The sequence below is a fragment of the Trichoderma virens genome, assembly GCF_000170995.1.
Source record: "Trichoderma virens Gv29-8 chromosome Unknown TRIVIscaffold_3, whole genome shotgun sequence".
NCBI classification, from domain to species: domain Eukaryota; kingdom Fungi; phylum Ascomycota; class Sordariomycetes; order Hypocreales; family Hypocreaceae; genus Trichoderma; species Trichoderma virens.
This window is the reverse complement of record NW_014013746.1, coordinates 1,433,360-1,460,355: the sequence shown is the minus strand read 5'-3', so window position 1 is coordinate 1,460,355 and position 26,996 is coordinate 1,433,360. Positions and strand designations below refer to the sequence as shown.

The window sequence follows — 26,996 nt, the reverse complement described above, 5'->3', positions numbered from 1 at the left end:
GATCATCCACCTCGTCTGTCTCCATGTGGGCTCGCGTGCGACACTCTCGGGCCAGCCATTGGAAGCTTTGGCCCGTCTCTGGCGGCTTGATGCCTCGTAGCTGTGCGGTGATGTGCTGTGCGTCAATCAAATCGGATGGTGAATGCTCTGTGCCCCGACCGACTCAGTCAGTGATGGACAGTCCCCCCGAGGCCCGCTAAATGAGGGTCACGCAGACAGAGCAATCAAGTCAATCCATCCAGGTTGTTGTGGTTTCTGAGTCCGGTATTAATATTGGCCCTCCATTCCAGCTGCCCTTTCTCCTCCTGCCCTTCCCTCCCTCCCTCTTCTTTCCGAACCATCTTCTCCTTCCCGCCCAGAGCTTTTCGACCAACTTCTTTCTTCACTCGTTTCCCCAGCTCTCTCGTTATTGCGGCATCTCTTCGCTTCTTCCTTCTTTCTCTCCCTTTCTTCGTCTTTTTCGTTAGCCAGTCCATCGTATAATCCTCGACTTGACTCGACTCGATCCAGCTCTCTTCCACTCTTTACAGAGCCTCATCCATCTATCCATACGTTTTGCCTGTGTTCGTCTGCTGGCGATTTATCAATTTGTGCCATTTCTCCGTTCATCCATCAGTAATTGGCGTCACCATGAAGGGATTCGCTCTTCTCTCAGCCGTCGCCGGCCTCGGAGCCGTCATGGCTTCTCCCACGCCTTCAAAGAGCAACCCTCCATCCAAGAGGGCCTCGGTGCCCGCCGTCTCAGCCTCTGGAAATGGTTAGCAAAACAAAGCACTTCTTTCATACACTTTATTCGATTGGAATATGCTGCTAACATACTCGATTTCTCTAGCTTTCTGGGCCGATGGCAAGCGCTTCTACCTTCGCGGTATTGACTACCAGCCCGGCGGTGCTGCAGCCAACGAGGATCCTCTCGCTGACCCCAAAACCTGCACCCGTGACATCAAGAACTTTAAGGACCTCGGAGTCAACACTATTCGTGTTTACGCCGTCGACAACTCCAAGGATCACGACGAGTGCATGAGCGCTCTGGCCGATGCTGGCATCTACTTGGTTCTTGACGTCAACAACCCAGGCTACTCCATCAACCGTCTTAATCCCGGCACCTCTTACAACACCATGTATCTTCAGAGTGTTTTCGCGACCGTTGAGATGTTCGCCAAGTATGACAACACGCTGGCTTTCTTTTCTGGCAACGAGGTCATCAACGACGAGCCTGGAACTGACAAGTCTGCTCCCTATGTCAAGGCTGTCACCCGTGATATGAAGAATTACATGAACTCTCGAGGACTACGCAAGGTCCCCGTTGGATACTCTGCTGCCGATGTCTCCTCCAACCGCATGCAGACAGCCATGTACATGAACTGTGGCAGTGACGACGAGCGATCTGATTTCTTTGCCTTTAATGACTACTCTTGGTGCAACAGCGACTTCAAGACCTCTGGTTGGGACCAAAAGGTTAAGAATTTTACCGACTATGGCATTCCCATCTTGTATGTGCACCGCAACTCTTACCCGTTAACAATCTGCTAACATATAACCCAGCTTGTCCGAGTGGGGTTGTATCAAGAACCGCCCTCGCAAGTTTGAGGAGCTGTCTGCCCTTATGAGCTCGCAGATGAGTTCAGTCTACTCCGGTGGCATCATGTACGAATACTCCAAGGAAGACAACGACTATGGGATTGTCACTATCGACGGTGACTCCATCTCCAAGTCGGACGAGTACGATCTCTTTAAGAGCGCCTTGGCTGATAACCCGACTCCTACTGGTTCCGGTGGTGCTGCCAGCTCTAGTCACGCTGCCAAGTGTCCGCCCAAGGACTCCAGCTGGAATGTCGACCCCAGCCTGGTCCCCCAGATACCGGAAGCTGCCGCTAAGTTCATGAAGAAGGGTGCTGGTTCTGGTCCTGGCCTTGGTGGCGAGGGCTCTCAGAACGCAGCCGATAGCGGGACTGCCACGGCTAGTGTAACAGGCGGTACGGCTTCTCCTACTGGCACATCTGGGTCTGCGTCTGAGACGGAATCCGACAGCGCTGCTGGCTCCTTCTCCCACGGCCCTCTGGACAAGGCGCCATTTGTCGTGTCTGGCTTGACCTTGATGTTCACTTTGTTTGGCACTCTTCTTCTCTAAAGCTTTAAATCTTTATTGATTTGAAAGGTTTTTACGTTCTCTTTACTTTTGGTATTGGGGGGCCTTGTAAACCCGGCAATTAGACCAGGGGGCTCTGGTGTACGGTATAAAAGGAATTCGAGTTGGCCGTAATGTAAAGGCCAACGGTGTCTGGCTCTGCAAAGACTAGACAGGGACGGGAAGAATGATAATCTTACAGTCTAGGCTTTGGAGCCATTGTTTATACGCGCATCGTCTTCTTTTTCTTTCAAGAATCATTTTTGGTCATTTGTGTTGCAGTCGATGTGAAGTTCTCGTGATGAAGACTAATAATAGCCCCTACTAACTGTTGTATGCCTCTGTTTACACTTTTTAGTTGTGCGTCAATTCGAGAGACGGAGATTGGGTGACAACAAAATCCATTATTACCAACTCTACCCTTTATATCAATTCTAGGTGGTATGGAGGGCAGTCTGAGAGGTCCGGAGAATAGATTGGGCGGTTGTTTGACCTCATTGGACAACGTCCTGGTACGTATTGCTGCCCAGCCTTGTATATAATAGCCAGCCGTAGATGTCGGGCTGCGTCTTCCCCTCCGCATGTAATGGCTCATAATATTGAGTATTGTTCCCTTCTTGACACTATCGACAAAAAATGGAAAACTCTCGAAATTTCTCGGGGAATACAGTTGGAAACAACGCGATCGTCAATCAGGGCGATGGCAACCATATCACGGTCAACTTTGGTATGCTCTCTATGTCGACAATCAGGCATCATGCTTACCAGTGGCACAGCTACTTCAAACGACGACAAATCATTTCTCCAAGATATCAGCAAAACTGACCCCGTTCACGATAAAAAACGTATTCTTATGCTCAAGGGCCCTTTACTATGGGAGTCATTCAGTTGGATTTTTGGGCATCAAGAGTTCAACAAATGGCGCCATACCAAGCAGAGTGGCGTCTTCTGGATCAAAGGCGACCCTGGCAAAGGCAAGACAATGCTACTTTGCGGCATCATTGAGGATTTGGAAAAGGATTCTCAGTGTGAGAATCTAAGCTACTTCTTCTGCCAAGCCACGGACTATAGGATCAACAGTGCTGCCGCCGTTATTGGCGGGTTGATCAAGTCGCTGCTTAAGCAACATCCGACACTCTTGACGCGTATCCGAGAGAACTATGGAGACGGACCTAAGGGTCAACTAGATGGAGTTAACGCTCTCGCCATTTTATGCGATATTTTTGAGACCATAATCAAGGATCCTGCCTTGACCGACATCATCTGTGTCGTTGATGCCCTTGATGAGTGCATTAAGGACTACAGTCATCTCCTCAAGCTTGTCGTCAAAACAAGCGATCACGTCAAGTGGCTGCTATCTAGCCGGAACGAAAAATATATAGAAAAGGGGCTTGAGAAAGTTCCTCAAAGGCTTGTTTTGGAGTTGAAACAGAATGCGGAGCAAATATCTCTCTCCATTGATGCATATATTAGACACCACATTAAGGAAATTGGAGCCCTGGATGATGATGAACAACTTCAGCGAAAGACATTCGATACGCTAAAAGGCAAAGCTCAAGGCACATTTTTATGGGTAGCACTCGTGGTTGAGCAATTACACAGGACAGACCGTTGGGAGGTAGAAGACGTCCTGGAAGAGGTACCAAAAGATCTTGAAGACCTCTATGGTCTAATATTAGACCGATCAGAGAAATTGGGACGAAAGGGTCGAGAAGTTTGCCAAGTTTTACTTTCAATCGTCACGACGGCTAAGAGACCTCTTCACCTCGGAGAGCTGCTTGTTTTCATCAATTCGCATTGGAAGGACAGCAAGGGTTTCAAAACGACATACGATGTACGAGATGTACGAGACATGGCGAAATCCTGTGGATCTATTTTATCTATCAGAGAAGATACTGTCTACTTCATCCACCAATCAGCTAAGGATTATGTCGTGGAGAATGCGGCTCAGCGTATTTTCCCTATTCTATATCAACATTATAAAATGTTTGAAGCTTCACTAGATGCCATGTCTAATACCCTCGAATACGATATATATGGCCTGAAAGACCCTGGGATACATATAGACGATGTGCCCAAGAAGGACTTAGGCTCTGATCCCTTGGCGTCTATAAAATATTGTTGCGTATTCTGGGTCGAGCACTTAGTCTTAGGCTTCCAATTTGAAGGATTTGAACACGACAAATACCTCAAAGACGACGAAAGACTTCATTCCTTCCTCAAAGAAAAATTTCTTTGTTGGATCGAATCCTTAGCGCTCATGCGCAACTTTTCCCCACATGCTCAGATTGCTCTTCAGAAACTCAGGGATCTCATCGATTGCTATTGTAGTAGCAAAAGGGATGATAGCGAGACACCCCAAATCATGAACCTGCTTAGAGAAAGCGAAATGCAAAGCCTTAGACAATTTCTTGATGACGCCTATCGATTTGTTGAAAATTTTAAAGAGTCTGTGGCTTATTGGCCGTTACAACTCTACTTTTCAGCCATGAGTTTTGAGCAAGACAGCAGTGTCATCCGAAAAACTTTTGAGCAGACTATACGTAAAAAGTTTGGGCCTTCGCCTATCCTGGCGAGCTTGAGACACGCACAGTCCTCTTTCAGGTTGCAAAGCTCGTTCCGCGGTGCTAGGCTTCTGTCGAACTATGATGAGCCCAAGCCGTTGGTTTTCTCTCCCGACTCGTTGTTGATAGGCCAAGCGTCTAGAAATGGACTCAAATTCTGGAGAGTAGGGTCGAGAATATTGGAATGCACCTTTGAGATACATTCGAATGATAAAATTGCCTTCTTTCCTCACTCAAATGACTTCATATCTATATCTCCAGGTGGCATCATGAAAAGCTGGAGCGTAGACAAGAAAGCCCGCATTAGGAGGCAACCTCTGAATCTCAAACATCCGAGACCTCTATCGAACCCTCTATCAAGCGACACTTCAACCTCATGGTTGGATCTTCCTTCGGGACGCGTTATTGCTTTGTCACCAAAGGGAGACTTGGTCGCATCGTTGCATTTCAGATCAGTCTCTGAACTAGGGTTGGTCGGGGTCTGGGATACCAAGACGACCTGTTGCTATAGTTTATTTGAGTCTGGCAGAGCACCATCCGTGGGTGGAGTCTTTTCACCAAACTCTCAGCTGTTGGCTTTAGTGCATGAAGATGGCATTACAATACACAGCCCGAAGACAGGTGTAATGGTTCAAGATCTCAACATTAACGTCTCGAGGGAGACAATTAATGATTGGTTTGACCTATTTGGAAGAATGAAAGAAACCCAAAATATTTGTTTTTCTCCAAATTCCAAACTTCTAGCTACCATGGTGTCGGAAGGGCATCTCTGTCTCTGGGACACCCAGACATGGAAAGTGCTGCATACTATTGAATTGCCTCGGCAGCTCTGTCTCTGGGACACCCAGACATGGAAAGTGCTGCATACTATTGAATTGCCTCGGCAGCTCTGTCTCTGGGGCACCCAGAAACGGAAAGTGCTTCCTTCTATTAGATTGCCTCGGAAGCATGTTCGAAGACTGGCGAGTCTTGCTATCTCTCCCGACTCGAAGATCATAGCCACGAATCGGCATGATAAAATTGAGCTTTGGAGCATCGACACGGGAGAATTCGTTGCCAAAGTTAATGCTTCCTCCCAGTCTATGGTATTTGCCCCAAACTGGGCAAAGTCTTCGATTGTGGCATTACAACAAGAGGATGGCTTGATTCAAACTTGGTTCTTGGATATCAGTCAACCTGTACCTGAACTGCAACATATTGGCCATGTCTTTGACGACGTTACCATCTCTCCCGACTCAAGATTTGTGGCTTCAACACATAGACATGGTAGCCAAGTCAGCGTGTGGAGTGGAGATGATGGCCAATTAGTTCATGTTCTCGAAGGAGGGTCTATAAGTAGTTATTCACCCTTTAATCCCTTGATCTTCTCGCCAGATTCTCAGCTGCTGGCTTATGTTGGGGGAAGCATTCAGATATGGTGTGTTATTACAGGCGAGTCTGTTTGCTTACTTGAATGCCAGGATAGTGGAAAATTTTCCACAGCTGCCTTCTCGAGCGATCCCAAACATGTTGTTGCTAGCAGCAGGGAGGCTATATTCGTATGGCAGGTAGATTCTGGCCAGCTTATTTATAAATATGAAATTGGCAAGAGGGACCTATATGAGGAAGATGGTCTGAGGACTTCAATCTCTCCGAAATCTGCACACATAGCAGCATTCTGGAACTCTGAGCCACCTGAGGCGCGAATTTGGCACTTACATACGGGTATGAGTGTTTGGCTGGGGTCTGTGTATGTGCGGATCAACAGTGGGCTTCAAACAGTGGATCCAAGTTTCCAAATCTCATTTTCTTCTGATTCAGCAATTTTGGCTGCTGTCACAAAACGAATGGCCCAAGTCTTTGACGTTATTACCGGCGCTTGTTTGCAAAGCTTTAATCTTAACGACAATGGGCATCCACGGTCACTGTCCTTCGATCCGATAAATGGCCGAATTCTCACTGCTAACTCTGTATTTTATAAAACTTTTTCATGGGAACACTGGAGGGTGTGTCCACGGTTGGGCTACTCCTACGACTATTGCCTAGACGACCCCATTGATGAAAGGGGCATGTGGATTCTGTTGGATAAAAAAAAAAACTGTTACGTACCAAGTAACTTTAGGCTTAGGTTGTCATCAGGATTCAATGATGGCGATGCTAATATGGCCGTGACTGATTCCCTTTTGGCAGTTCTAAACGAGTTAGGAGAGGTTGTTATCATCAGGTTTCCCACTCGGCGCGAAGCACAGCAACAAGCAATCGGGGGGTTTGACGTCGGCAAAAGGGTTAAAAATATTACCTACAGTGTTGGTAGGTCTCTCCTTACCACGGTCTGGTGAAGAATTGATCTGGCTTGAGGGGCCTTAAAAGACAGGGAATCATATCTGAGGAATCTAATGGTTCGCCCCGGGACAAAGGAAATAATAAGAGAGGGCGATATTAAATGGAAACGGACGACGCCGCTAGAGTAGGCAAATACAAATAGCCAGGAGAGCTAGAGAAGTAGAGAAGATATTTTTTAGAATCTCAAAGTAGGAGCCTACACATTGATATGTATAGGTAGTCAATGCCTTTTGCATGAATTGTCGGCATATTAATCTACATCGAATTTATCATCATTTTCATAGGGCGCTAGAAAGTTCAAGCATTTATATGGTGTCATTGAGCCTAGGCATAAACAAGATGAGCTTTTATTTTGATCCCTATTTTAACTAACCCGGGTGTATACTATTAGGTGCCAGGGATTGTAGATATAGTCCAAGCCCCAAGGTATCTGCTAGCTTTTACAAAGAGCACTGTGTTGACATGCAGCAGTTGACTCGAATGACCAATCTGTTAGCACGGGGTGACTAGATGTCGAAATATGAGACTACGCGAGCGAAAGAGGCCCATTATTTTATTAAGAGAACAATGCTGCATGCAACTAGAAGAGACAGGCAATCGACATAATGATATTACATACAACAGGTATGGCATGGACCAGATCGCATTGAAGTGCAGAGAACAGATCCCACGATCAGAAGCCGCCTTCCCCAGATTCGGCGATTGGCCATGGCCCCACTCTGGAGCTGTGCCTCGGCTTGGATGGAATTACCGTAGAAGGACAATGCTCCAGAGTATGTACGAGGTAAGCCGAGATGCTTTTGACAAGATTCAAGATTCCTTTCAACTCTTAATTCATCTCCAACCGGATTGGCATTCATTATATATGTGGCTTGATTCTGTTTATTAATCGCCATATATAAAGTACCTGATTCCTCTAAGATTGAATCATCGTCTGCATCATTCATCTGCCATATCGCGCCCCAAACAATCCACCGCCAGCAATAGCATCAAAAAGATATTCAACCCTCAAGATGGCCTCATCATCATCATCCGGCGCAGGATCCCCCCTCGCCGCCTACTCCGCCTACAAATTCTTCACCGTCACCTCCCCCAAGCCCTTCGTAGCGCACGTGCAGATCCAGCGGCCAGAGAAGCACAATGCCTTCTCCGAGGCCATGTGGCTCGAGTTTGGGCGCGTCTTCCAGCAGCTGAGCGCTGATGCTGACGTGCGCGCCGTGGTACTGAGCGGAGCGGGCGATAAGGCATTTACCGCTGGTCTGGATGTGCAGTCGGCGTCGCAGGACTCAACCCTGATGTCGGATCAGAAGGATCCGGCCAGGAAGGCCAAGGGCATGAGAGCGCAGATTGAAGAGTTCCAGTCCTCTATTGGGGCCATGGAGAAGTGCGAGAAGCGTAAGTTATTTCATTCCTGTCTTCCTGTCTTGCTTATTTGAGAAAATGAGCTTGTTATTTGATTCTATCTATGAAAAAACCATCTAATGCGATTTTACAGCCGTGATTTGTGCCATGCACGGCATTGCCCTTGGCCTCGCCATCGACATTTCCTGCACCGCTGATATCCGCATCTGCGCTTCCAACACCCGTTTCGCCGTCAAGGAAGTCGATATCGGCCTTGCGGCTGACATCGGCACGCTTGCGCGTCTCCCCAAGATCGTGGGATCCACGTCCTGGGTCAAGGACGTGTGCCTAACAGCCCGAGACTTTTCCGCACAGGAGGCTCTCGCGGTGGGTTTCGTGAGCCAAGTGCACGAAAGCAAGGAGAAGACGGTGCAGGTTGCTATCGACCTTGCGGCTAATATTGCAGAGAAGAGCCCCGTGGCGGTGCAGGGCACCAAGGAGCTGCTGAACCACGCGAGAGACCACAGCACCGTGGATACCCTGCGGTATACACAGCTGTGGAATTCGGTGGCACTGCAGGGAGCGGATTTCCCGGCGGCGATATTGAGCGTGTTGAAGAGGCAGAAGCCTACGTTTGCCAAGTTGTAGAGTATTCGGCCGAGTGCGGATGGGAACGTATAATGGCTAGAATAGACTGCCTGGTAATGCACAAACTGGTCTAGTGAAACAAACAATAGTTTATATCGTTAAAGCGGCGTGATAGTATGAACAGGTGATTCTTGTAAGGCTTGTCGGTAATCGAGATGCACGGGTTACTCGGAGCCGGACTCGTCTACTGGAGGAAGATTCTCCTTGAGGCGCTGTGAAAGCCAACATGTGAGCAAAACCAAACGAACTCGAAGAGAAGAAAGTAGGGGTCGAGAGTTCAACGTACGTCCTCGAGCTTCTGTTTGAGGAGGTGAACCATGTTTTCCTTAACAACGACGCGCTCCTCGTCCAGGTCCTCGATAATGAAGTCGTGGTTCACGCTGTCGATGTTGACGATGATGGACTTGATCGAAGGATCGCACTCGATCAAGACGCCTGAAGGTACGTTAGCGATGGACTGAGGAGATCGGAAGAGAAGAGGAGAGGGTGTAGGAGTACCTCTAATAGCACGGGGCATGATGGACAATCGGTGGTGATTTGGTTGATGATGTTGATGGCTTGTGGATGTGAATTGATGCAAGGCTGCGCTAAAGTGGAAGATGTCCAGTGGTGGATTTGAAGGACTGCCTCAGGTTTAGGTTTACAGCATTGAGTTACAGGGCTCCAGTCCGTGGCTTTAGCGTCCGGCAGGCGGGCGGGTGGACCTTGACGGTTCCGGCCAGCGTCTCCGTCATCACTGTGGAGCGATGTTGAATTCAGTAGCAGCAATGGAGCACATTATTCTACATGTATATGTGCTACTATTGAAGGGATTTTGATAAATGCTGCTACAAGATTAGACGAACTATTATCGAGCTTCAAAAGTCCCATTATGCTATTCCAAATCACATAGTGCCACCCCCTCGGTATCCCTTTGCCGTCAACGCTCCCCGCACCTTGGACTGGAACCAGCAATATACATATGTAATCTTCATCCCAGACACCACCACTTGATCTGCTAACGGGGGGCTAAATTGCTCCAAATCAGTCAAATCAGACACGTAATGCCACTAGTTTTGTCTCTATCTGCTCTCGCTTGGCACACCACTACGGATAACTGGGGCCGTGGAAAGCCACTCCCTCCAGTCTTCTGCGACGATCTGCTCATGGCATTTGCAATTTGTACACCATGGCCGGCCCGCGGATGGATTGGGAGCTCCGGCGATGCTGAATGCGGATTGGGGGCGAGTGACGTCTGCGGAGAGGTTGTCCCGAGTAGTTTATTCATAAGGATTCCGTCATTTCGGGGTGTTGATTTGGGTTGCGTTTTGCTTCTTTTACCTTTTTACGACGCTGTCTCTTACATGTCACCAGTGCCTATTGTGTTTGCTTCCCATCCCATCTTTGGGACCTCATCTTGCCGTCTCTCTTGTCTCAGTTTTACCGTAGAGGTCGTGGCTCTGCGCTACCATTTAACTACCAAATTAGATCATATACGAAGCCTTCTAAGCAGTCGCTGAGCTTGAGGAGCTTGAGGACGATCATCGACGCAAGGCACAAATACGCGTACATGTATGTACTGGCGAGACCACCATCACCATGACCACTACAGATCAGTCGACATCGACGCGGCCCTTGACTTATGTCATCATCCCTCTCCTCGCCATCTTCGTCGTATGCTCAACAGGCTTGTTTTTCCATATTCGCCGCCGCCGCCGCCGCCTCGTCACTGCCGACGGCTGGGCTCGAGGTCGTTGGGTCACACGGGATGGGACCGTCATGTTCATACCGCGGCACTACAGGCGCAATCCCTGGGGCGGTTTTCACTCTCAGGAAGGCCTAAATGAGCTGGGAGAGGCGCCGCCTCCGTACAAGTTCAAGATCGTCTCGGCCGAAGAAAACGAAGCCGCAGCTGGACGGCCGACGGAACTGAGAGACTTGGAGGAGGGGAGGAGGCCGCCGGAGTATATTGCGGAGCCACCGCCAGCAATCACGACAGAATCGAGGAGAACTGTAGCGTAAGGGAGGCTTTTGGTGGGGGCCATGGCCGATGTGATTGAAAATCGTTTCCTTCTAAATTCATTTTGCGGCGTGCATGGCGTGAATATTGAGTTTTGCTTCCTGGTTTATGTTTCTTAGCAAGCAGATGCGTTTTGGAGTACGTGGACGATGCGTCGGATATCAATATTTAGCGATCATTTCTTGTTTGATGATGAATTATATGGTTCTTCCCAAGTCTTTATTCATTCTCAAGAAGTGAGATGGTCAAGATGTCTTGCGGAAAGAATATCCGTCGGGTGGTCTGATCAGGATTCAGTCTCTCCTCATCCGAGACATGGGCCCCCTTGACTACGATCATGGAGCTTGCGAGACAGGCCACCAACGTCTGAGACAGTTATCTGAAAGGAAGCAATTTTTTGCGATACATGACGAGCTCATGAGATCGACTTAGACTTATATTTCTTCATTCACGGCACAATACGAAATTTGGCTAATGAAGCAAGTATACTACCTGTAGTTTTGTATAACTTTTGGCCCCAAATAGGCGCGGAGTCATGTAGAAAATTCAGGGAGTGACTACTTAACACCCCAGGTTTGCTATTCAGCATGCCGTGTCTCAAATTCAGAGCTGCTCAGGTAATGGTATTAGCAGAAACTAGGGAATTGGTAAGTAAAGATATTTCCTCCGCGTCTTGTTATGACACTCGAACTCTTTGTAGTCGCTGAGATGTTGTATTATGAACAAGAACACTCGATTGTCTGCTGAACGGCATTGCCTCAGCTCGCCCCAGCTCATGCTTCACAGCGTTCGTGTCGGAGCGAGGAACTCGCACAGAATATCTGTTCGCTGCCGAAGGCGACAGTGGATGAGACACACAAACGAACCCAGCCGGTGTCACGAGCTAATGCACTTATCCAAATGACCACCAAATTCTTCTTTTCCATTCCTATACGGAGTACTTGTGTGCAGATACATGTGCCGGTTTGCCAAGGACCACACGCAGTCACACGGCCCTGGACTGCGAGGGAGGAAGACGAAAGATGAAAGACTTGCATGTAAGAGCCGTGTTTGCTTGAGGGGAAGCCATAACTTCCTAGTGCTATTACTAGAAAAAGTCGACTACGTTGGAGCCATCCATGTGTCAGATAGCATTTCGAATCGCGGAAGGCTTCCGGTAGTCCGACCAAATAAGGACTGCTTCGCAGCAGAGGCCGTATTTGGTAAAACGAATCACGGCAGTTCCGTAGCCACACACGCTGGAAGGACTCGGCAATGAGAATGAGCGTACTCCGTACGGGGTAGACACATGTAGGAATCACCAACACGCTGAACGAAGTTGGCCTGCGGCTCAGCCCTATCCATCTACTTAAAACAGCTGAGAAGTGACAGAACAGGCAGGGTCTACGTGGATACGCGCGCCATCGGCAACGAGAGACGAACTGACGATGCACGAAGATGGAGTTGATGTTTCGAAGCACGATCGAGCGGGTGCGAGTCCAGATTCCGTGCGTGTATCTGTGGGCTAATCTGCTGTACTGTAAGCGCTGCGGCATGAAGCAGCTGCCCATGCACATCACCTACTGTACATACAGCAAATTCCCACTTCAGCCCTTGGGGACTTCTGGTTCCTGTCCCACGCGCAGAAACCCGGTCAAAAGTGCGGTTTGGTTACCCTGCCAGCGTCAAGAAACGGCCGATTCTGTGGTCGCTGAGCCGCTATGGCCATTGTTTGGGCGGGTCGCGAGCTCGTCAATGGTACCTATCAAGCGGTGGACAAGATAAGCGGGACTGCAAATTGGCCAGTAAGACATGATTACTGTAGGACCGGGTAAGGAAGGAGAATCTCGAGGGTTTCTGTTCAAGTCCAGGTCGCCTTTTCTCTTCTTAGGTGCTATAGCTCTAGAGGTGGTAGATCTACTGATTCATATTTAGATTTGAGGTACTTCAACAAAATTGCTTGTTTCTTCTTCCTAGATCATACCAACTGCCAGCTTAACTATTAGTAACTTTTTACCTAGGTAGAGCTTCTCTTTTGGCGGTCCCGCTTATTTTTGTCTTTTCCATGTGCCAGGGGGTGGATGCGGTGCGGCTTGGGGAAGATGAGATGGCTGGACACGTCCCGAGTACAGATGCGGTACCTGAGGGGGACTTGCGCATGCCTTGACGTGCAAGCACTAGAGCATGCAGATGAGGGAATAAGCTGGAGCTGAGGCCACAGAGAAATGCGCGGGCATCAATCAGAGGAATCGGCATCAGATGTTGGGCGTCAACAGCTGTGGACGTGCGCCGTTCTGTCTTTGCTACGGAGTACAAGGTCTTGAAATCCTACCTGGTCGCCGTCAGCTCCGATTCGAGCTCTGAGCTCTCCCCTTTTCCCACGCTGACTGGCTGGCGTGCTCACGAATAACGTGTGGTAGCGCAGGCTCGTGCAAATGACGGCGCTGTATCACCAGCCTCGCCCTTTTTTCTCTCTTCTTCTTCTTCCACTCTTTTTTCGTCTCCAGCGTTTGATTCCTACTGCGCCACCGCCTATCAGACGCAAGGGGTTACAGACTGGCAGAGAGAGTGGAAACAACCTGAAAAGACGGGGACGAAGAGAAAAAGAAGTGGCTGGTGGATGGTGCAAATCAGTTCAGCTGTTAGCCTGCCAGCACATGGAGCGGCGCATGTACCGCTGAGGTACCCTGCTCGTGCCCTGCTCGTGCCACGCCAGAGTGCCCTGTACTAGAAGGTCTCTCTAGGCCCTCTAGGCCCTGCTGGGACAAGTTTAGTGCTCAGCTAGCACACCCGTCCAGCGGCACCACCCACCCCTGCCGGCCCAAGCGCCATTGGACCAGACACGCATCGGCGCCAACTCATCAAGCAGAGGCCCCAGCCCGCTTCGGGACAATAACAAGGCCTCACTCCATCTCTCTCCTCTTCCTTCGCCCGCATCGCATTTGCCCTGCGCCCCCTCGTCTCTCCTTCGCAAAAAAAAGAAGGGGGGTCAAAAGAACAAGAGAAGGCCTTCTTTGGGGAGCCTCACAGGCCACAGCAGACGCTTCCTTCTCGGTCCCCCACATCCTCGCATCAAAGCGCATTCGCATTCGCGGTCCATCTCCATCTCACCGACAGCCATTCAGCCCAAGCCCAATCCCGCCTCAGCTCTGCTCTATTACTGTACATATTACTTGACTCGACAGTCACCCGCACATCATACATACCTGTGCCTGTACCTACAGCCCAGCCCACAGCCTGGCCCTGCAGCAACTCCCCTGGCTCGGCAGCGTTCTCCTGTCGTTTGTGAGCGACAGCCTCTTTACCGCTCTGGGCCCTCTTCCAGGTTCCTTTTCGGTGCCTGAGCTTCGCCACTGGGTACAACTTACTGCCCTGCCCTCCCCGATTCCGCTTTCTCCTCTTTGGTTCCTGTGAGTTTGTTACCTCCAACCCCCCCTGTGTCGGGTCCATCTTGAGTGGTCGAGTGGGAGATTCGACTTTGCTCTCTCTTCATCATCTCGTTGTTCCCTTTGTTTTTGCTGACGTCGCTGTCAAGGCGCCGCCCTATTCTTCGCTGTAGCGTTGGGCCTTGTTCCGGATGTCTGCATAAATTTATTTGTTTTAATCTCTTCTTACTCGACCTCGAATACCTCCCTCCTCCTTCTACCAACCGCTAGGAGTAGGCCCTTGGGAGATACTTGCCGGCTTCATTCACGCCACTGGTCGCGCAACGAATAGAGGGCAAGGATACCGATTTGCCCCGTCCCAAAAATGAGTACCGTTAGCAGGAAAAGCCTTCCATTGCCTGCGCCGACCGAGACCGACGAGACGACCACTCCCACGGAGCTGACCGCCGACATCTCCAAGCTTGGCGATGAGAAATCGGGCTACTCGTTACAAGATGATGGCGCTCTAGGCACGATCAGCAGTCGCGGCTATCGCAGCAGCCATCAGCGCTCTCAGACGTCGGTGCTGATTGAGTATTTCGAAGGCAGCAGAACAGGGAGCTCGACCAGCCGCAAGCCTAGCGTTCGAGTGCGGCTCACCCCCTCCACCTCCAAAAGGGGGAAAAGGGATCATAGTATTAAAGTGACAGAGACGAAAACTTCCCGCAAAGGCTCGTTGACTCGACGTGTCCCCCTGGACGATGGAATCCCATCTCGTGAGCTTGAGATATCTGGGGTTGACGACGGTCATAGCGTGACGTCGTATGCTTCGGCCACTGAAGAGTCTACCGTCTCACGCAATCCCATCGACATAGAGATCACGCAAGAGAAGCAACAGCCCCAGCGACGTCGCCGCCCTGCCAGTCCTTTGATCCCAACTAGTGAGAGAGAATCTTATCCACCCGCCAATGGATCTGAAATTTCCGCCATTGCCACAGACAGCTTCTTGGATGGCTCCGGACCTGGAGGAGATCTAGGCTCGGGAGAGCACCTGGACGAAACTTTGGATGATTCTCGGGCCACCAAAACTCGATCTAAAGATCGTTCTTCCAAATCTTCGTCAGATAAACCCAAGGAAAAAGGAGAGCGAAAGCGGCGATCAAAGAGCCGGAGCATTAACGAGCTTCCGCCCGAGGAGACCTACACCTCCTCAAGGCGCCGCTCCAGTCGAAGTCGCAACTCGGAATCACATGTACCTCACATTCCTGCCGCCGACTCAAGTGTCCTATCGTCAAACTTGGCTCCAAGCCATCGCTCCATGGACACCCGCTCTATGCGCTCTGGGGCTTCGAAATCTTCAATCAACAACCCCAAACTGCTGGAAACGGTCGAAGATGCTATTCGGAGATTAATTTTGCCGGAACTGAGTGCCCTCAAGCGAGAGCAGAGCAAACGGGAAGGCCGAGAACGACGCGCCTCCTTTACTTCAACAGGCACTTCTGCCTCGAGAGAGGACATCACAGTAGACCGCAGGCGGTCTGCAAGCCAGAGGCCAGAGTCGACAAGAGATAAGGAACTAAAGGAGAATACTAAGCCCAAGGAAAGACGGAACCGTGAGGCTCGTCACGACTATGAAGACTTGCACAGCCCCAGCCTGGATTCCATTGAGGCAGATTACCGTATCCACGACGACGGCAGCACACCAAAGAGAAGTGGTAATCTGGCCAAGGCCGCACTCGCCGGTACCACTGGCGCCGCGGCGGCTAAAGCATTGTCCAGCACAACAGATGACCATTCAGAAGCTGGCGAAAAGAGACATCGCGAGAGGCGTAGAAGGAGAACAGAGTCTAGAGCGAGAAGCCAAAGCCTAGGCCGTGAACGATACGCAGAGGAATATGACGATGATGAAGAGCCCCCGCCAGCGCCGCCAATGCCACTCATGAGCGAGATTAACCCCTCGGAGATGACACGAACTTCAATCTTGTCTGCCGAGTCTGATGGACCACTCTCGGCCACTGAGGAGATTGCTCCATTGGGAAATCAACAGCGGGAGATAGCCTCGCCCTCGTCCACGCCGACTCCTTCTAGAACACCTACAGGCGTTCACCAGGTACTAGGCATAAGCCACGCCAATGTATCGCACGGCGACTTGACTGCTCTGCCACGCGGCAAAAAAGAATATAACCAGGCCATTGAGTATGAGACGGACGAGTTTGGCAACAAGATCCCCGTCCACTATGACAATTACGATGGAAGCCCTCGCGATATTGACCAGGTCGAATACGCAGACGACGGATACGAAGATGCCTACTACAATACACAGGATGTCCCCCCTCCTCTGAAATACGTCCCGTATCAGGCTGGCGCACGTGGCCTGAGCCCAATCCCCAGTGTGTCTGGTTTCACAGAGGTTGATGGGGAGACGCCCAATAGGACTTCCAGAGGCGAGGCCTATTCGTCCATCAAGTCTCGACAATCATTGCAGTCGCTTGACTCTGTTCCCAGCAACTTGAGGAGCAGGGAATTTGATCTTGCGTCGTCGGCCGCAGGGGGAAACACTATCTACTCGGAAGATTCCCAGGTCGGACAGACGGCCGCTGGAAAGGCAGTCCGTGGCATCGGCGCCAATCCCAACATCATTCACCCTGCCATTGCGGCCGAGTCTGCCGTCGCCTCATTGATTGATGGATCGATGCTTGACCAATCCGTCCTGACCGGCGTGTACAGCGGCGCTGGAGATTCCAATCTCTCATACGATGACAGATCTAAGATCCAAAGTAGCCGTGGTGTGAGCCCAGATAAGCGTTCTGGCATCGATCGCCAAGAATACGACGACGACCGAGGGGCAACCCCTGGCCAGTCCCACGACTACATGGAGTATGAGCTTGATGAGAATGGACGCAAGGTGCCCCGCACCAAGTATCGTCAATCCCCTACATCATCCGAAGCAGCCATCACAGCAGGTGCTGTTGGTGCCGCTGCCGCCGCTCTCAAGGCGGCTCAGGAAAGAAAACAGGCGACTGTGGAGGATGCTACCGAGGGCGACTTTGAGCCTGCTGGAGTGTTCCGCAACAAGTCGTTCAAGGAGCGTGCCATGGAGGGTTGGAAGCCACGAAACACTCCCACTCATAGCCTGGACAGGCTCGACTACGAAGCTGCTCCCCCAATGGAAGCTAGCGGTGTTCCTGACCAAGATCACCCTATCCCTGAGGTTGGCTACATAGATGATGATCTACAGACCAACCCGTCAATCCTGCAAGACGAGATCGCTCCCGGTCAGTGGTCTGGCAAGGCCACTCCTACGGAGTATGGACAGGTTATTCCCAAGTCCAAGTCTGATGAGGAAATGCGAGACGCTCATCTCGACGATGCTGTCCGCCTCAGTCGGGAGCCAAGCCAGGAGGTCGACGAGTGGCGGCGAACATCAGCTGAGCGGAAGCGCGATACTCTGCTTACCAACCCGTACGAGGATGCCAGCCCGATTGTGAATCCCGCGCTCAACGACAATCTCCTTGGCTCTCGCGGCCTCGGTTTTAGTACTGGCAGCCCCGGTTTCAAGTATGATGAGGGATACATGTCCAACGGACCCAACCGAACACCAGATGTCGAACCCAAGGGCAAGGCAATCCAAATGGCTGGTCCATCAAATTACATGGCTGGCGGAGATCCTTTCTACGGGTCACAGGATAACAACCGCGCTCTCAGCGGCATGTCCCAAGGTATGGCTTCGCCATTCTATGATGCCTCCACCGGTGGCGGCATCGAGCGTATCGAAAACAAGGACATTGTTGCCTTGATGCAGCACGTAAGTTGACATGAAAACAACCCGAATATTCTGTACACAGTTCATTGCTAACCGTTTCCCCCTAGCTTATGGTCCGTGATGCACAGCGAAGTGCCCGCGACACGGAGATTGTCGCACTGCTCATGAACGCTGCGATTGAGATGCGCAACTCGTTCCGCGATCTGAAGGAGCTGGTTCAGGACACTGGAGACGATGTCATCTTTGCCAATTCCGAAAACACTGACAAGCTTCAGAAGGCCATCAACGGGCCACGACCTTATCCCGGGCCTCGTTCTGTGCAAAGCGGCTCCATTGGTGGCACCACTATGGACGATGTCACGGTGAAGAAGAAGGCCCTGTGGAAACGGGCCCTCCAAGGCCTTAGCGCCAAGGGCACCAGTGATCTCACTCGCATCGAGGATATGCTGATGCAGCTCCTCGGAGAAGTGGACGTTCTCAAGACGCAGACGGCGCCCCCCATCTCCGCCAGGGTCTCTACCAGCGGAGCAGGACAATCATTTGACAATCTCCAGCCAGAGGGGCAGTATGAGCACGACAAGGGCTATGAGCCCGAGGGCAACTCAACCACGAGCCATGGCAGCCAGTCTCAGGGCCAGCGCAAGTTCTCGGATCATCGCATCGACACAGTACCCGAACATGAGGATGAGTACGAGTATGATCACCCTACTCCAACGGCAGAGCGCACCCAAATCATCCCTCCGATGAGCCCCATGGACCGTGAGGTGCATCGTGGCGGATCGCTCCCGCCAGAGGGTGTGCAGCAGGTGTCTGACCAGAGCTACGACCAGCCGCACAGCGCTGACAACACGCCTCGTAGCGACAAGGGAAGGAAAGGCAAGTCGGGAAGCACAAGCTGGTTCCCCAAGATCTCTCGCTGGTCTGGAACGACGGCATCTACCGTGAGCAAGGCGCTGCGCGGAAATCCCAAGAAGGATGCCAAGAACGACGACGTGCTACAGTCTCGATCGGGGTCTAGCATGGCTTCACGCGATGACCTCTATCCTCTCGACACGTATGGCGACGACAGACTCCACTCAGGATATCTAGAGGGAGGACGCCTTGCTCCGCCGCACGAGATTCACGAATCGTCAGCACCCATTGTGCCGACTTTTGCGACGCCAGAGGATCCAAAGTACAAGGCTCACCGCAACTCTCTCAACTTGATGCACCCCCAGCCGAGAACGGGACAGACGGAGAGATTCCGAACCGCTCTGGAGCACTCTGCTCAAGACTTTGATGCCCCAGCGACGCCCAGGTCCGCTGACTGGGCAGGCTCCGTAAACAGCCTTAACCGCCTCAATGGCACCGCTAATGGGCGGTACGGCAATGAGGGTGGAGATTACTGGCCGGCTGCTCCTCCTCCTCAGCAACAAAACACCGGTCCGGCTCGGCCACCCAAGGAGCCCCTGAACTCATCTCAGCAAACGCCGCCGAGATCCACGCGAGTTTCAACGCTGCAGAAGGGCAGCCCAATGGCCCCCCAGAGCTACGAAAGCGGCTATGCAAGCGGCACTGGCACACATTCCAGCCAGTACAATAGCATGAGCCCCAAGCCGGAGAACAAGAACTTGAACGCTGCCCTTGGCGTGCCGTCGCGCAGGCCTAGTGGTCCCAGGGCAATGACACCCAAGAATCTGGATGATGAGGCAGCCAGAGAGGACAGGCGAAGAAAGAGAGGTAGGTTGCGATGAAACCATGGCACCAATTACTTTTTAGCTTGCTAACTTGTTTGATTTGTAGACACGTTTGGCAGCATGGCAAGCCAGGCAAGCCAAGAAACGGATACGTTTTAGGCGAAATCATGCCGTTGCTTTGGACCTCGACCTGTTGCTACACGACTCTATGATACAGATGAAAGAAAAGGGGGATGAGCATTTATTTTTTTTTTCCCTTCGTCTTTTTTTCTTTGTTTTGCACGCCGTTGTTTTATGCATGGGCCACACTACACAATACCCGTAAAAATGATTTCTTCTTTTTTACCCGAAAAGGACGAGAAACAGATAGAAAATGAATCGAAAAAAAAAACGCAAAGGGGGGAGGGAGTGAACAAAGGGATAAGTTTACCTTGCCTAGCCCAAAGACAACTCACCACTCACAACACGCTACTGCGGGTGGCAAAGCAAGGAGAGGCTGGAGAGGGCTAGACATGCAAGGCAACTTGTGGAGAGTACTACATAATGCTATGGAATCGCTTCGGTGATAGGAAGGATATATGGGACACGAAGGTCGCAATGGATTTTGAAGGACTTTGTTTGCTTTGCGAGACTATATCTGCGATGAGCTGTCTTGGCCAGCTCCGTTTGTTTTTGCGTTTATCCCCCCGAGACCCCCTGATTTTGTATTTCTGATTCTTCACTCTTGACGACGACATGACATGAACATTTGATTCTAGAGCGGAGCGAAAGGCATTATTCTGCGCTGGTCTTGATCTGGACGATGCATCGGTGGCATTGAAGATACAGATGATGAGACGAAGGGAGCTGCTTGGCCGAGGGTGTGATGGGCGAGTAGCTGGGCGTAGTTTAGTGCGTTGTTTGGTGGCATAAATGAAGCACAATTGGCATGGAGGGATTTCTATGCTTGACCTAACTGATGATGAGGTGTGTGTATGTGTGAATTTTGTGGTGCTCGGTACAAAATGCGACACGTTGTGAGACTTTGAGGGCATCATGTCTCAGCTTGTCTGAGTCTGTCGCGGTGCATGGAGTAGGGAGTAGTATTAGATGCTGCATTATTCTTCCTCTCCTCAATTCTACTCTCGTCTTTATTTCGAGGCTAATTAATGCGACTTGTTGACCGTCTTCCGTTCTCTGTCTTACTGTCCCGTCTCACACGCCTTACGTCAAGTCCGCAGCCCGCTAAAGCTGCAGCAGCCGGAAGCATGACTGGACTGACTATCTCGTCGGGATCGTGTATGACAGGCTTACCAGAGATTTTCCCCACCTCCCCCACGGGATGATTCACCTAGCTTGATTCGTTATTTTTCATCTTATCTTTTGTCTTTGTCTGCAGAGATCATTTCTTGATTTTTTTCCTTTTCTTCTATTATTTTTCTCTGTTTGTTTTGAAAGTGAATTGAAGACTTATCGAAATATTTGTTCCTCAAGATTGTGTGGTTGAAGTGGTCTTTTCGGCACTTGACACCAAAGAGCCGGACTTTTTCGTCTTAATAATACCTGCGAGATCCGGACTCATCCACAACTCCACCACCTACAACCTCTCTTTATAGAAGATCTCCTTCATCTTTCTTCTCCACCCCTTCACCATTCATTTTCTCTCGCATTGTTTTGAGTTTATGAAGACTTTCTTTTAGTAGCCTTTAATTAAGGGCTGCTGTCTGCAGTAATGGCAGAAGCTACGGCGTCTTCCTCGCCCGTCGCCGAGGCCGTCGTCGTGCAGCAAAACCAGAAGAAGCCTGCGACATCGGCCAAGCGCGACTACAAAGGCTTCGTCGCAGGCGTCTTTAGCGGAATCGCAAAGCTGACCGGTATGAATATTCCTGTTCTCATCTCATCAATTGTCATATTTTTGTTTCTCAAACTAACGATTGATATTAAATAAAAGTCGGCCACCCCTTCGACACAGTCAAGGTCCGCCTCCAGACAACGCAGGCCTCGCGCTTCAGCGGCCCGCTGCAGTGCGTCCTGCAGACGGTGCGCAATGAGGGCGTCACGGGCCTGTACAAGGGCGCGACGCCGCCGCTGGTCGGGTGGATGTTTATGGACTCGGTCATGCTGGGCTCGCTCAACGTCTACAGGCGGCTGATGGCGCAGCACGTCTTTGGCGTGGACTCGTGGACGCCCGGGGCCGGATCGGGGGTTTCTGGGCTTGGGTTCGGCAGTCTGATGAGGCTGTCGTCTTCATCTTCAAGGACATCGTCGTCGTCTGAGCCCTCGTATCTGCCGCCGCTGGGCCACGGCATCGCGGGCATCATGGCCGGCGCCACCGTCAGCTTCATCGCCGCCCCCGTCGAGCACATCAAGGCCCGGCTGCAGATCCAGTACGCCGCCCGCAAGACCGAGCGCCTGTACTCGGGGCCCCTGGACTGCATCCGCAAGATCCACGCCCATCACGGCATCCGCGGCATCTACCACGGCCTGTGCGCCACGCTGCTCTTCCGCGGCTTCTTCTTCTTCTGGTGGGGCAGCTACGACATGCTGTCGCGGGCTCTGCGCAAAAACACCAGCCTGAGCAACCCGGCCATCAACTTCTGGGCCGGCGGGCTGAGCGCGCAGGTGTTTTGGCTGACGAGCTACCCGAGCGATCTTGTCAAGCAGCGCATTATGACGGATCCTCTTGGCGGAGGTCTGGGAGACGGCAAGAGACGCTTCCCTAGGTGGAGGGACGCTGCTGTGGCGGTTTATAGAGAGTCTGGGTGGAGGGGATACTGGAGGGGATTCTTGCCGTGCTTCTTGAGGGCTTTCCCGGCGAATGCCATGGCCTTGGTGGCTTTTGAGGGCGTCATGAGGACGTTGCCATAAAAGGGGGGAGATGCTTTTCTTTTCTTTTTTTGTTACTGATGATACCTTGTTGCTGCATGGAACAAGCAGTTGCTGGAAGCATATACATACGCACACATTACGTAGACATGGCAATCTGATAGCGCATCATAAATTGACTACGTCGACTACAAATCATTTAGCTGTTATAACAGACTACATTGGCAATCACATGAAAGTCATAAAAGGCACAGGGGCGAAGTGTTAATGTAAGTAGGTCCACTCAAAATGGCTGCTTCTTTTCTTCATTGACTAGACTCGAGCAACCCAAACCAAGGGGTTTCTCCTTTTCAGAGATCCCCAGCACGCTGACGACGGCCTTTCAAAAGCCGCACGTGGTTATATATCCTCCATCAGAAAGATGATGTCCAGGTTGCTGCAAGTTGCTATTTCATTCCCACAACCATTCTTCATTTCCCATATGGCTCCTTTTTTTGTTCAAAGCTTTGTCAAGCCGCTTTACTCCTCATCCTCATCGGCGTCATCGTTGACGACGTTGAAGAACTTGAGCTCGTAGACACCACGGGAGGTGGAGACGACACGGAGCCAGTCACGGAGCTGCTGCTTCTTGAGGAACTTCTTGGTCCTGTTGACAAACGTTTAGCATACCGCATAATAAGAAAATGGGGGTGAAGGTTGGGAGAATGTCGTACAGGTACTTGAGGTAGCGGCCAGAGAGCTCGTTGTGGGCAATGACCTCGATCTTGCCATCACCAGACTGCTGGATGACGACGTTATCGCCCAGGTTGTTGGTGCGGCCGTCAACCTTGATGTGGTCCTGGAGGAACTTCTCAAAGGCAGAGACGTCGAAGATCTTGTCGCTAGCAGGCTGCGAAGCGTTGATGATGAACTACAAAGTTCCATGTTAGCACTCCCCCCTCCTCTCTTGAGCTTCTGGGAATGGAGTTATGTTTTTAGTTAACTCACCTTCTTGGTCTGCTTCTGGGCCTTGCCCGCCTTCTTCTATATCATGACATTTTCATATCAGCCTACTGCATTTTTTGTTTTTTCGTCGGCAGCGCAATAGCCCCCTCTCTTTCACCGAGAAGAGGGCAATTGTCTGCCTACAGCAAAGCGAAGTAAAAATGCCATTTCACGTGGTACATACTGTGATAGGAGCCATTGTTGATACTGGTGGTGTTGAGTGGACGTGAAGAACGCAAAGAGGTCAAATCCTGCGCCTTTGGTATTTGTTCGGGGGTGTGGAGTGATGTTAGAAGCGCTCTTTTTTTTTTTCCCTTGTGAATTTTTTAGCCCAATCTCGGTGGGCTTTCGCGAAAATGCGCTGCCGAATTAGGGCTGGGCCGGATCAACTAGCGCCGAGGCTCCGAACAAAGGCAACTCTGCCGCAGCTCATGCTTGGAGCTCCCAAGTCATGTGACATCGCCGACGTCCAACAGCCTCGAATGTCAGCCTCCCTACCGAAACCATGAGCTGCATAGATGGTGTTAATTGCTGTGATGTTTATCATATACTAGTTAATTTCGCATGTAGTAATACTAGTTGACGCACAGATCTCGTAGCCATTCATATTGAAGTCTCAGTGTCAAAATATTTCATTTAACCGTAAACGAACCGAACTAACATAAACCAGCCTAATGGCCAGGAAGTAATTATGAAGAAGAATAGATGAGCCATACACGCATGATTCATTAAGTCGTTTGAATAAAAGAGCGCTCCTTTTCCATCGCTGCCATATTTGCCATGTGTCCCAATTCTCTACCAGTCAATTAAACAGTCTCTTGAATACCCCCCTGATTCCTCCCGACTTCTTCTCCTGCTCCCTAGCCTCCCTCATCCGCCTACGCTCATGGCGGGCTCGCCGAGCAGCATCGTCGCCCTCGTCAAGCGGCGCCGATTGCCTAGGAGAGTCTCCGAAATGGCCCCCACGAGGTCGGTCGTAGGTGCCCTCGGACAGCCGACGATCACGGGTCCGGAGAACGTCCCGGTCTCGTGTTCTTGGCCTCATCTCCTCGGGAAGAGAAGAATCCCGTGCTGGCACGTAGATGAATTTATCTTGAGGTGGCGGCGAGGATGATTTGCGAAGCACCCCCTCGGCATTTTTCATTTCGAAAAACCTCTTTTCGGGAGATGACTGCCGTGGGTAGTCATAGCCTGAGTTGCCTGAACGTTGACGAAACGAGCGACTACGATGGCGCTTGATCTCTTCTGGCGGCAAGTCGAAGCCCACCTCCTTACCCTTACGCTCCGGGGGAGCTGGGATAGGGGCTGGTGGTGGTGCGGGATCCCGGCTTTCGTCAACAGCCGGAAATGGCTCAGGCTCAGGCTCAGGCTCCAGGGTTTTTTCATAGAGCTCACGACGCTCACGACGTTCGCGGCGCTCGCGACGATCATGTCGGTCACGACGTTCATACTTTTCAGGTCGGCCGTAGCCTTCGTCCAGTACATCACGGTCGTTGAGCGGTTCAGGTTGTTCGAACCGCTCGGGTTGCTCAAAACGCTCAGGGCGCTGAGTGCGTTCAGGGCGTTCATGGCGGTCACGGCGGTCAGAGCGTTCAATGCGTTCACGATGATCGCGTTGTTCTCGATAATCGTTGTGTTCACGTCTCTCGCGACGCTCATCGTATCGCTGAGGCTGCTCATACCGCTCGTATCCGTCGTACCCTTCGTTGACCGGCTCTGGTACTTCGTGCTTGTCGAACCGCTCCGCCTCCCGGGCAGCGCGACGTTGCGCTCTGCGCTGCTCATGGGCTTCCTGCTCTTCTGGAGTTCTGTATCTCCGGCCGGAGGGCCCAGGGGCTTCGCCTGCAACGCCGCTATGGCGCCGCCGAGGAGTTCGTGGTGGTGTGTCCAGCTTAGACGACCCAGATCCGGGCCGAGAGCCACCAGTGTCAGGAATAGAGCGGCGGTAGTTTGACCCTTGGGATTCGTGCGAGCGACGTTTGCTCTCTCTGTTTTCTCTATACTCTCTGTAAAGTTCTCTGCCCTCTTCCTCGCCACGGTCCCTGCTGGAACGGGAAGAATGGTGAGAATGACGATATTTGCGGTGTCGTTCCCGGTCACTGCTCGACGAAATATGCTCCCTAGATCTATCCTCTGTGAAAATGTCAGCAATGGATTTACGAAGATCCTCCTCATCATCACTAATACTCCTGCGTGTAGTAGGGACGGCTAGAGACTGAAGTTCCTCCGAATCCAACTTCATCTGATGATCCAGATGAGGGAGGTCCCCGCCGTTGCGGAGGCCGGTGAGCGAAAGACGGGCGACAGGCCGGGGTGCCTCTGCAATGGTGTCAGTAACCACGGCAGCTGCGACTGCGTCATCAGCATCGTGAAGTGGAATCTTCTGCTTGTGACGCAGCAGTCGAGTCATCAGCCTGTCAGTCGTCGCCCTTTCAGGAACCACAACGGCGGGAGTCGGCACTCTGAACTCATCATCCAATAACACGGAAAGAGACAGCGGAGGCGGAGTATCTTGAACCATTTCTTCATATTCAAAGGGAGAGACCAAGGGGCCTGGGGAGGCCATGTTCGTCCACCTCGGGGAGCAGTGACCGTCGGCGTTAAGAGCAGGGTATCGTAAAGGGGGCACATAATGGCTTGTTGCGGCAGCGACTTCTAAAGGGACCGTATTTCGATCCAATCCACGGAATGGCATCATCTCTCTCCTCATCATAACCCCTGCCTGGAATCCATTGTCGGATTGAGCGACCACTCCACCTTTTGCAGCAAACCGAGGTCCATCGAGCACTTCCCTGTCGATGCTACGGCTCAATCCGGGCATGGTGAATGCGTTTAAGCGTCCGCCTTCTTCTTTCCGGACCCAAAGAGATGGGTCAGCCACGCGAACGGTGCCATTAGCCAGGCTGCCAGTGCCTCCAGAAGAGTCGACTTGGGCTACATCGTGTAAGTTTGTGTTCTCTTTAATAGGCTTCGCCCTTTTCGTGATCTCTTTACTTGCCTGTTCGAGTTCTATTGCTGTCACTGTCTTAGGGGTTGTTGCCTCTGCGCTGGGTGGTTGCTGTGATGGAGTTTCCTGGGAAGTTGGCGCAACTGGAGCCTTGGACGTTGAAGTCTCAGCTGTCTCGGCAACAACTGTCGGCTCAGCTTCTCGGGCTGCAACAGGCTCCTCGACGGGCTTCGTAACCTCCGCGGGGGGGACAATCTCTCTTTCTGTTTCTTCTTGTTTAGGGGTTTTGTCTTCCACATCACGTTTAGTCACCTCGGGTTCGGGCGCTACGGGAGCAACGGGCTCCGGAGCGGTTCCCTTTAGCCCACCTTCTTCAGTTGCAGCCGAGATATCACGCTTCGAATCGTCAGACTCTTGGTGAATGACAGCGGCAGTCGCCACAGCAGCTGTGGCGGCTGTAGCAACCGCAGCAGCT

At 51.4% G+C, this 26,996-nt stretch overlaps 9 protein-coding genes across 9 annotated transcripts; 6 read left to right on the top strand and 3 right to left on the bottom strand.

Annotated features, from left to right (window-relative positions):
• Positions 1-369: 369 nt before the first annotated feature.
• TRIVIDRAFT_85296 (glycoside hydrolase family 72 protein) lies at positions 370-2,397 on the top strand (the record flags this gene model as incomplete). The annotated part of the gene is made up of 3 exons (XM_014104240.1): positions 370-757; positions 833-1,493; positions 1,546-2,397. 3 exons carry the CDS (start codon positions 631-633, stop codon positions 2,129-2,131), a joined length of 1,374 nt encoding a protein of 457 aa, XP_013959715.1.
• Positions 2,398-2,885: 488 nt separating this feature from the next.
• Positions 2,886-4,649, top strand: TRIVIDRAFT_32883 (uncharacterized protein; the record flags this gene model as incomplete). The annotated part of the gene is made up of 2 exons (XM_014104239.1): positions 2,886-4,458; positions 4,510-4,649. Coding segments are annotated over 2 exons (1,713 nt in total), but the record flags the coding sequence as incomplete, so codon positions are not given.
• A 3,402-nt stretch (positions 4,650-8,051) lies between these two features.
• On the top strand, positions 8,052-9,173 carry TRIVIDRAFT_167760 (uncharacterized protein; the record flags this gene model as incomplete). The annotated part of the gene is made up of 2 exons (XM_014104238.1): positions 8,052-8,409; positions 8,510-9,173. The coding sequence occupies 2 exons, from the start codon at positions 8,172-8,174 to the stop codon at positions 9,001-9,003; spliced, it is 732 nt and encodes a 243-aa protein (XP_013959713.1).
• Positions 8,445-9,554, bottom strand: TRIVIDRAFT_167757 (uncharacterized protein; the record flags this gene model as incomplete). The annotated part of the gene is made up of 2 exons (XM_014104237.1): positions 8,445-9,438; positions 9,502-9,554. The coding sequence occupies 2 exons, from the start codon at positions 9,518-9,520 to the stop codon at positions 9,281-9,283; spliced, it is 177 nt and encodes a 58-aa protein (XP_013959712.1).
• Positions 9,555-10,581: 1,027 nt separating this feature from the next.
• Positions 10,582-11,004, top strand: TRIVIDRAFT_32950 (uncharacterized protein; the record flags this gene model as incomplete). The annotated part of the gene is made up of 1 exon (XM_014104236.1): positions 10,582-11,004. The coding sequence occupies one exon, from the start codon at positions 10,582-10,584 to the stop codon at positions 11,002-11,004; it is 423 nt and encodes a 140-aa protein (XP_013959711.1).
• A 3,727-nt stretch (positions 11,005-14,731) lies between these two features.
• On the top strand, positions 14,732-19,815 carry TRIVIDRAFT_112280 (uncharacterized protein; the record flags this gene model as incomplete). The annotated part of the gene is made up of 2 exons (XM_014104235.1): positions 14,732-18,151; positions 18,217-19,815. Coding segments are annotated over 2 exons (5,019 nt in total), but the record flags the coding sequence as incomplete, so codon positions are not given.
• A 1,621-nt stretch (positions 19,816-21,436) lies between these two features.
• On the top strand, positions 21,437-22,762 carry TRIVIDRAFT_215453 (uncharacterized protein; the record flags this gene model as incomplete). The annotated part of the gene is made up of 2 exons (XM_014104234.1): positions 21,437-21,638; positions 21,716-22,762. The coding sequence occupies 2 exons, from the start codon at positions 21,497-21,499 to the stop codon at positions 22,630-22,632; spliced, it is 1,059 nt and encodes a 352-aa protein (XP_013959709.1).
• A 91-nt stretch (positions 22,763-22,853) lies between these two features.
• On the bottom strand, positions 22,854-23,850 carry TRIVIDRAFT_72621 (uncharacterized protein; the record flags this gene model as incomplete). Its single annotated transcript, XM_014104233.1, has 4 exons — positions 22,854-23,236; positions 23,304-23,500; positions 23,578-23,613; positions 23,759-23,850. The coding sequence occupies 4 exons, from the start codon at positions 23,771-23,773 to the stop codon at positions 23,110-23,112; spliced, it is 375 nt and encodes a 124-aa protein (XP_013959708.1).
• Positions 23,851-24,189: 339 nt separating this feature from the next.
• Positions 24,190-26,935, bottom strand: TRIVIDRAFT_211986 (uncharacterized protein; the record flags this gene model as incomplete). The annotated part of the gene is made up of 2 exons (XM_014104232.1): positions 24,190-26,508; positions 26,573-26,935. One exon carries the CDS (start codon positions 26,393-26,395, stop codon positions 24,377-24,379), a length of 2,019 nt encoding a protein of 672 aa, XP_013959707.1.
• Between the last annotated feature and the right edge of the window lie 61 nt (positions 26,936-26,996).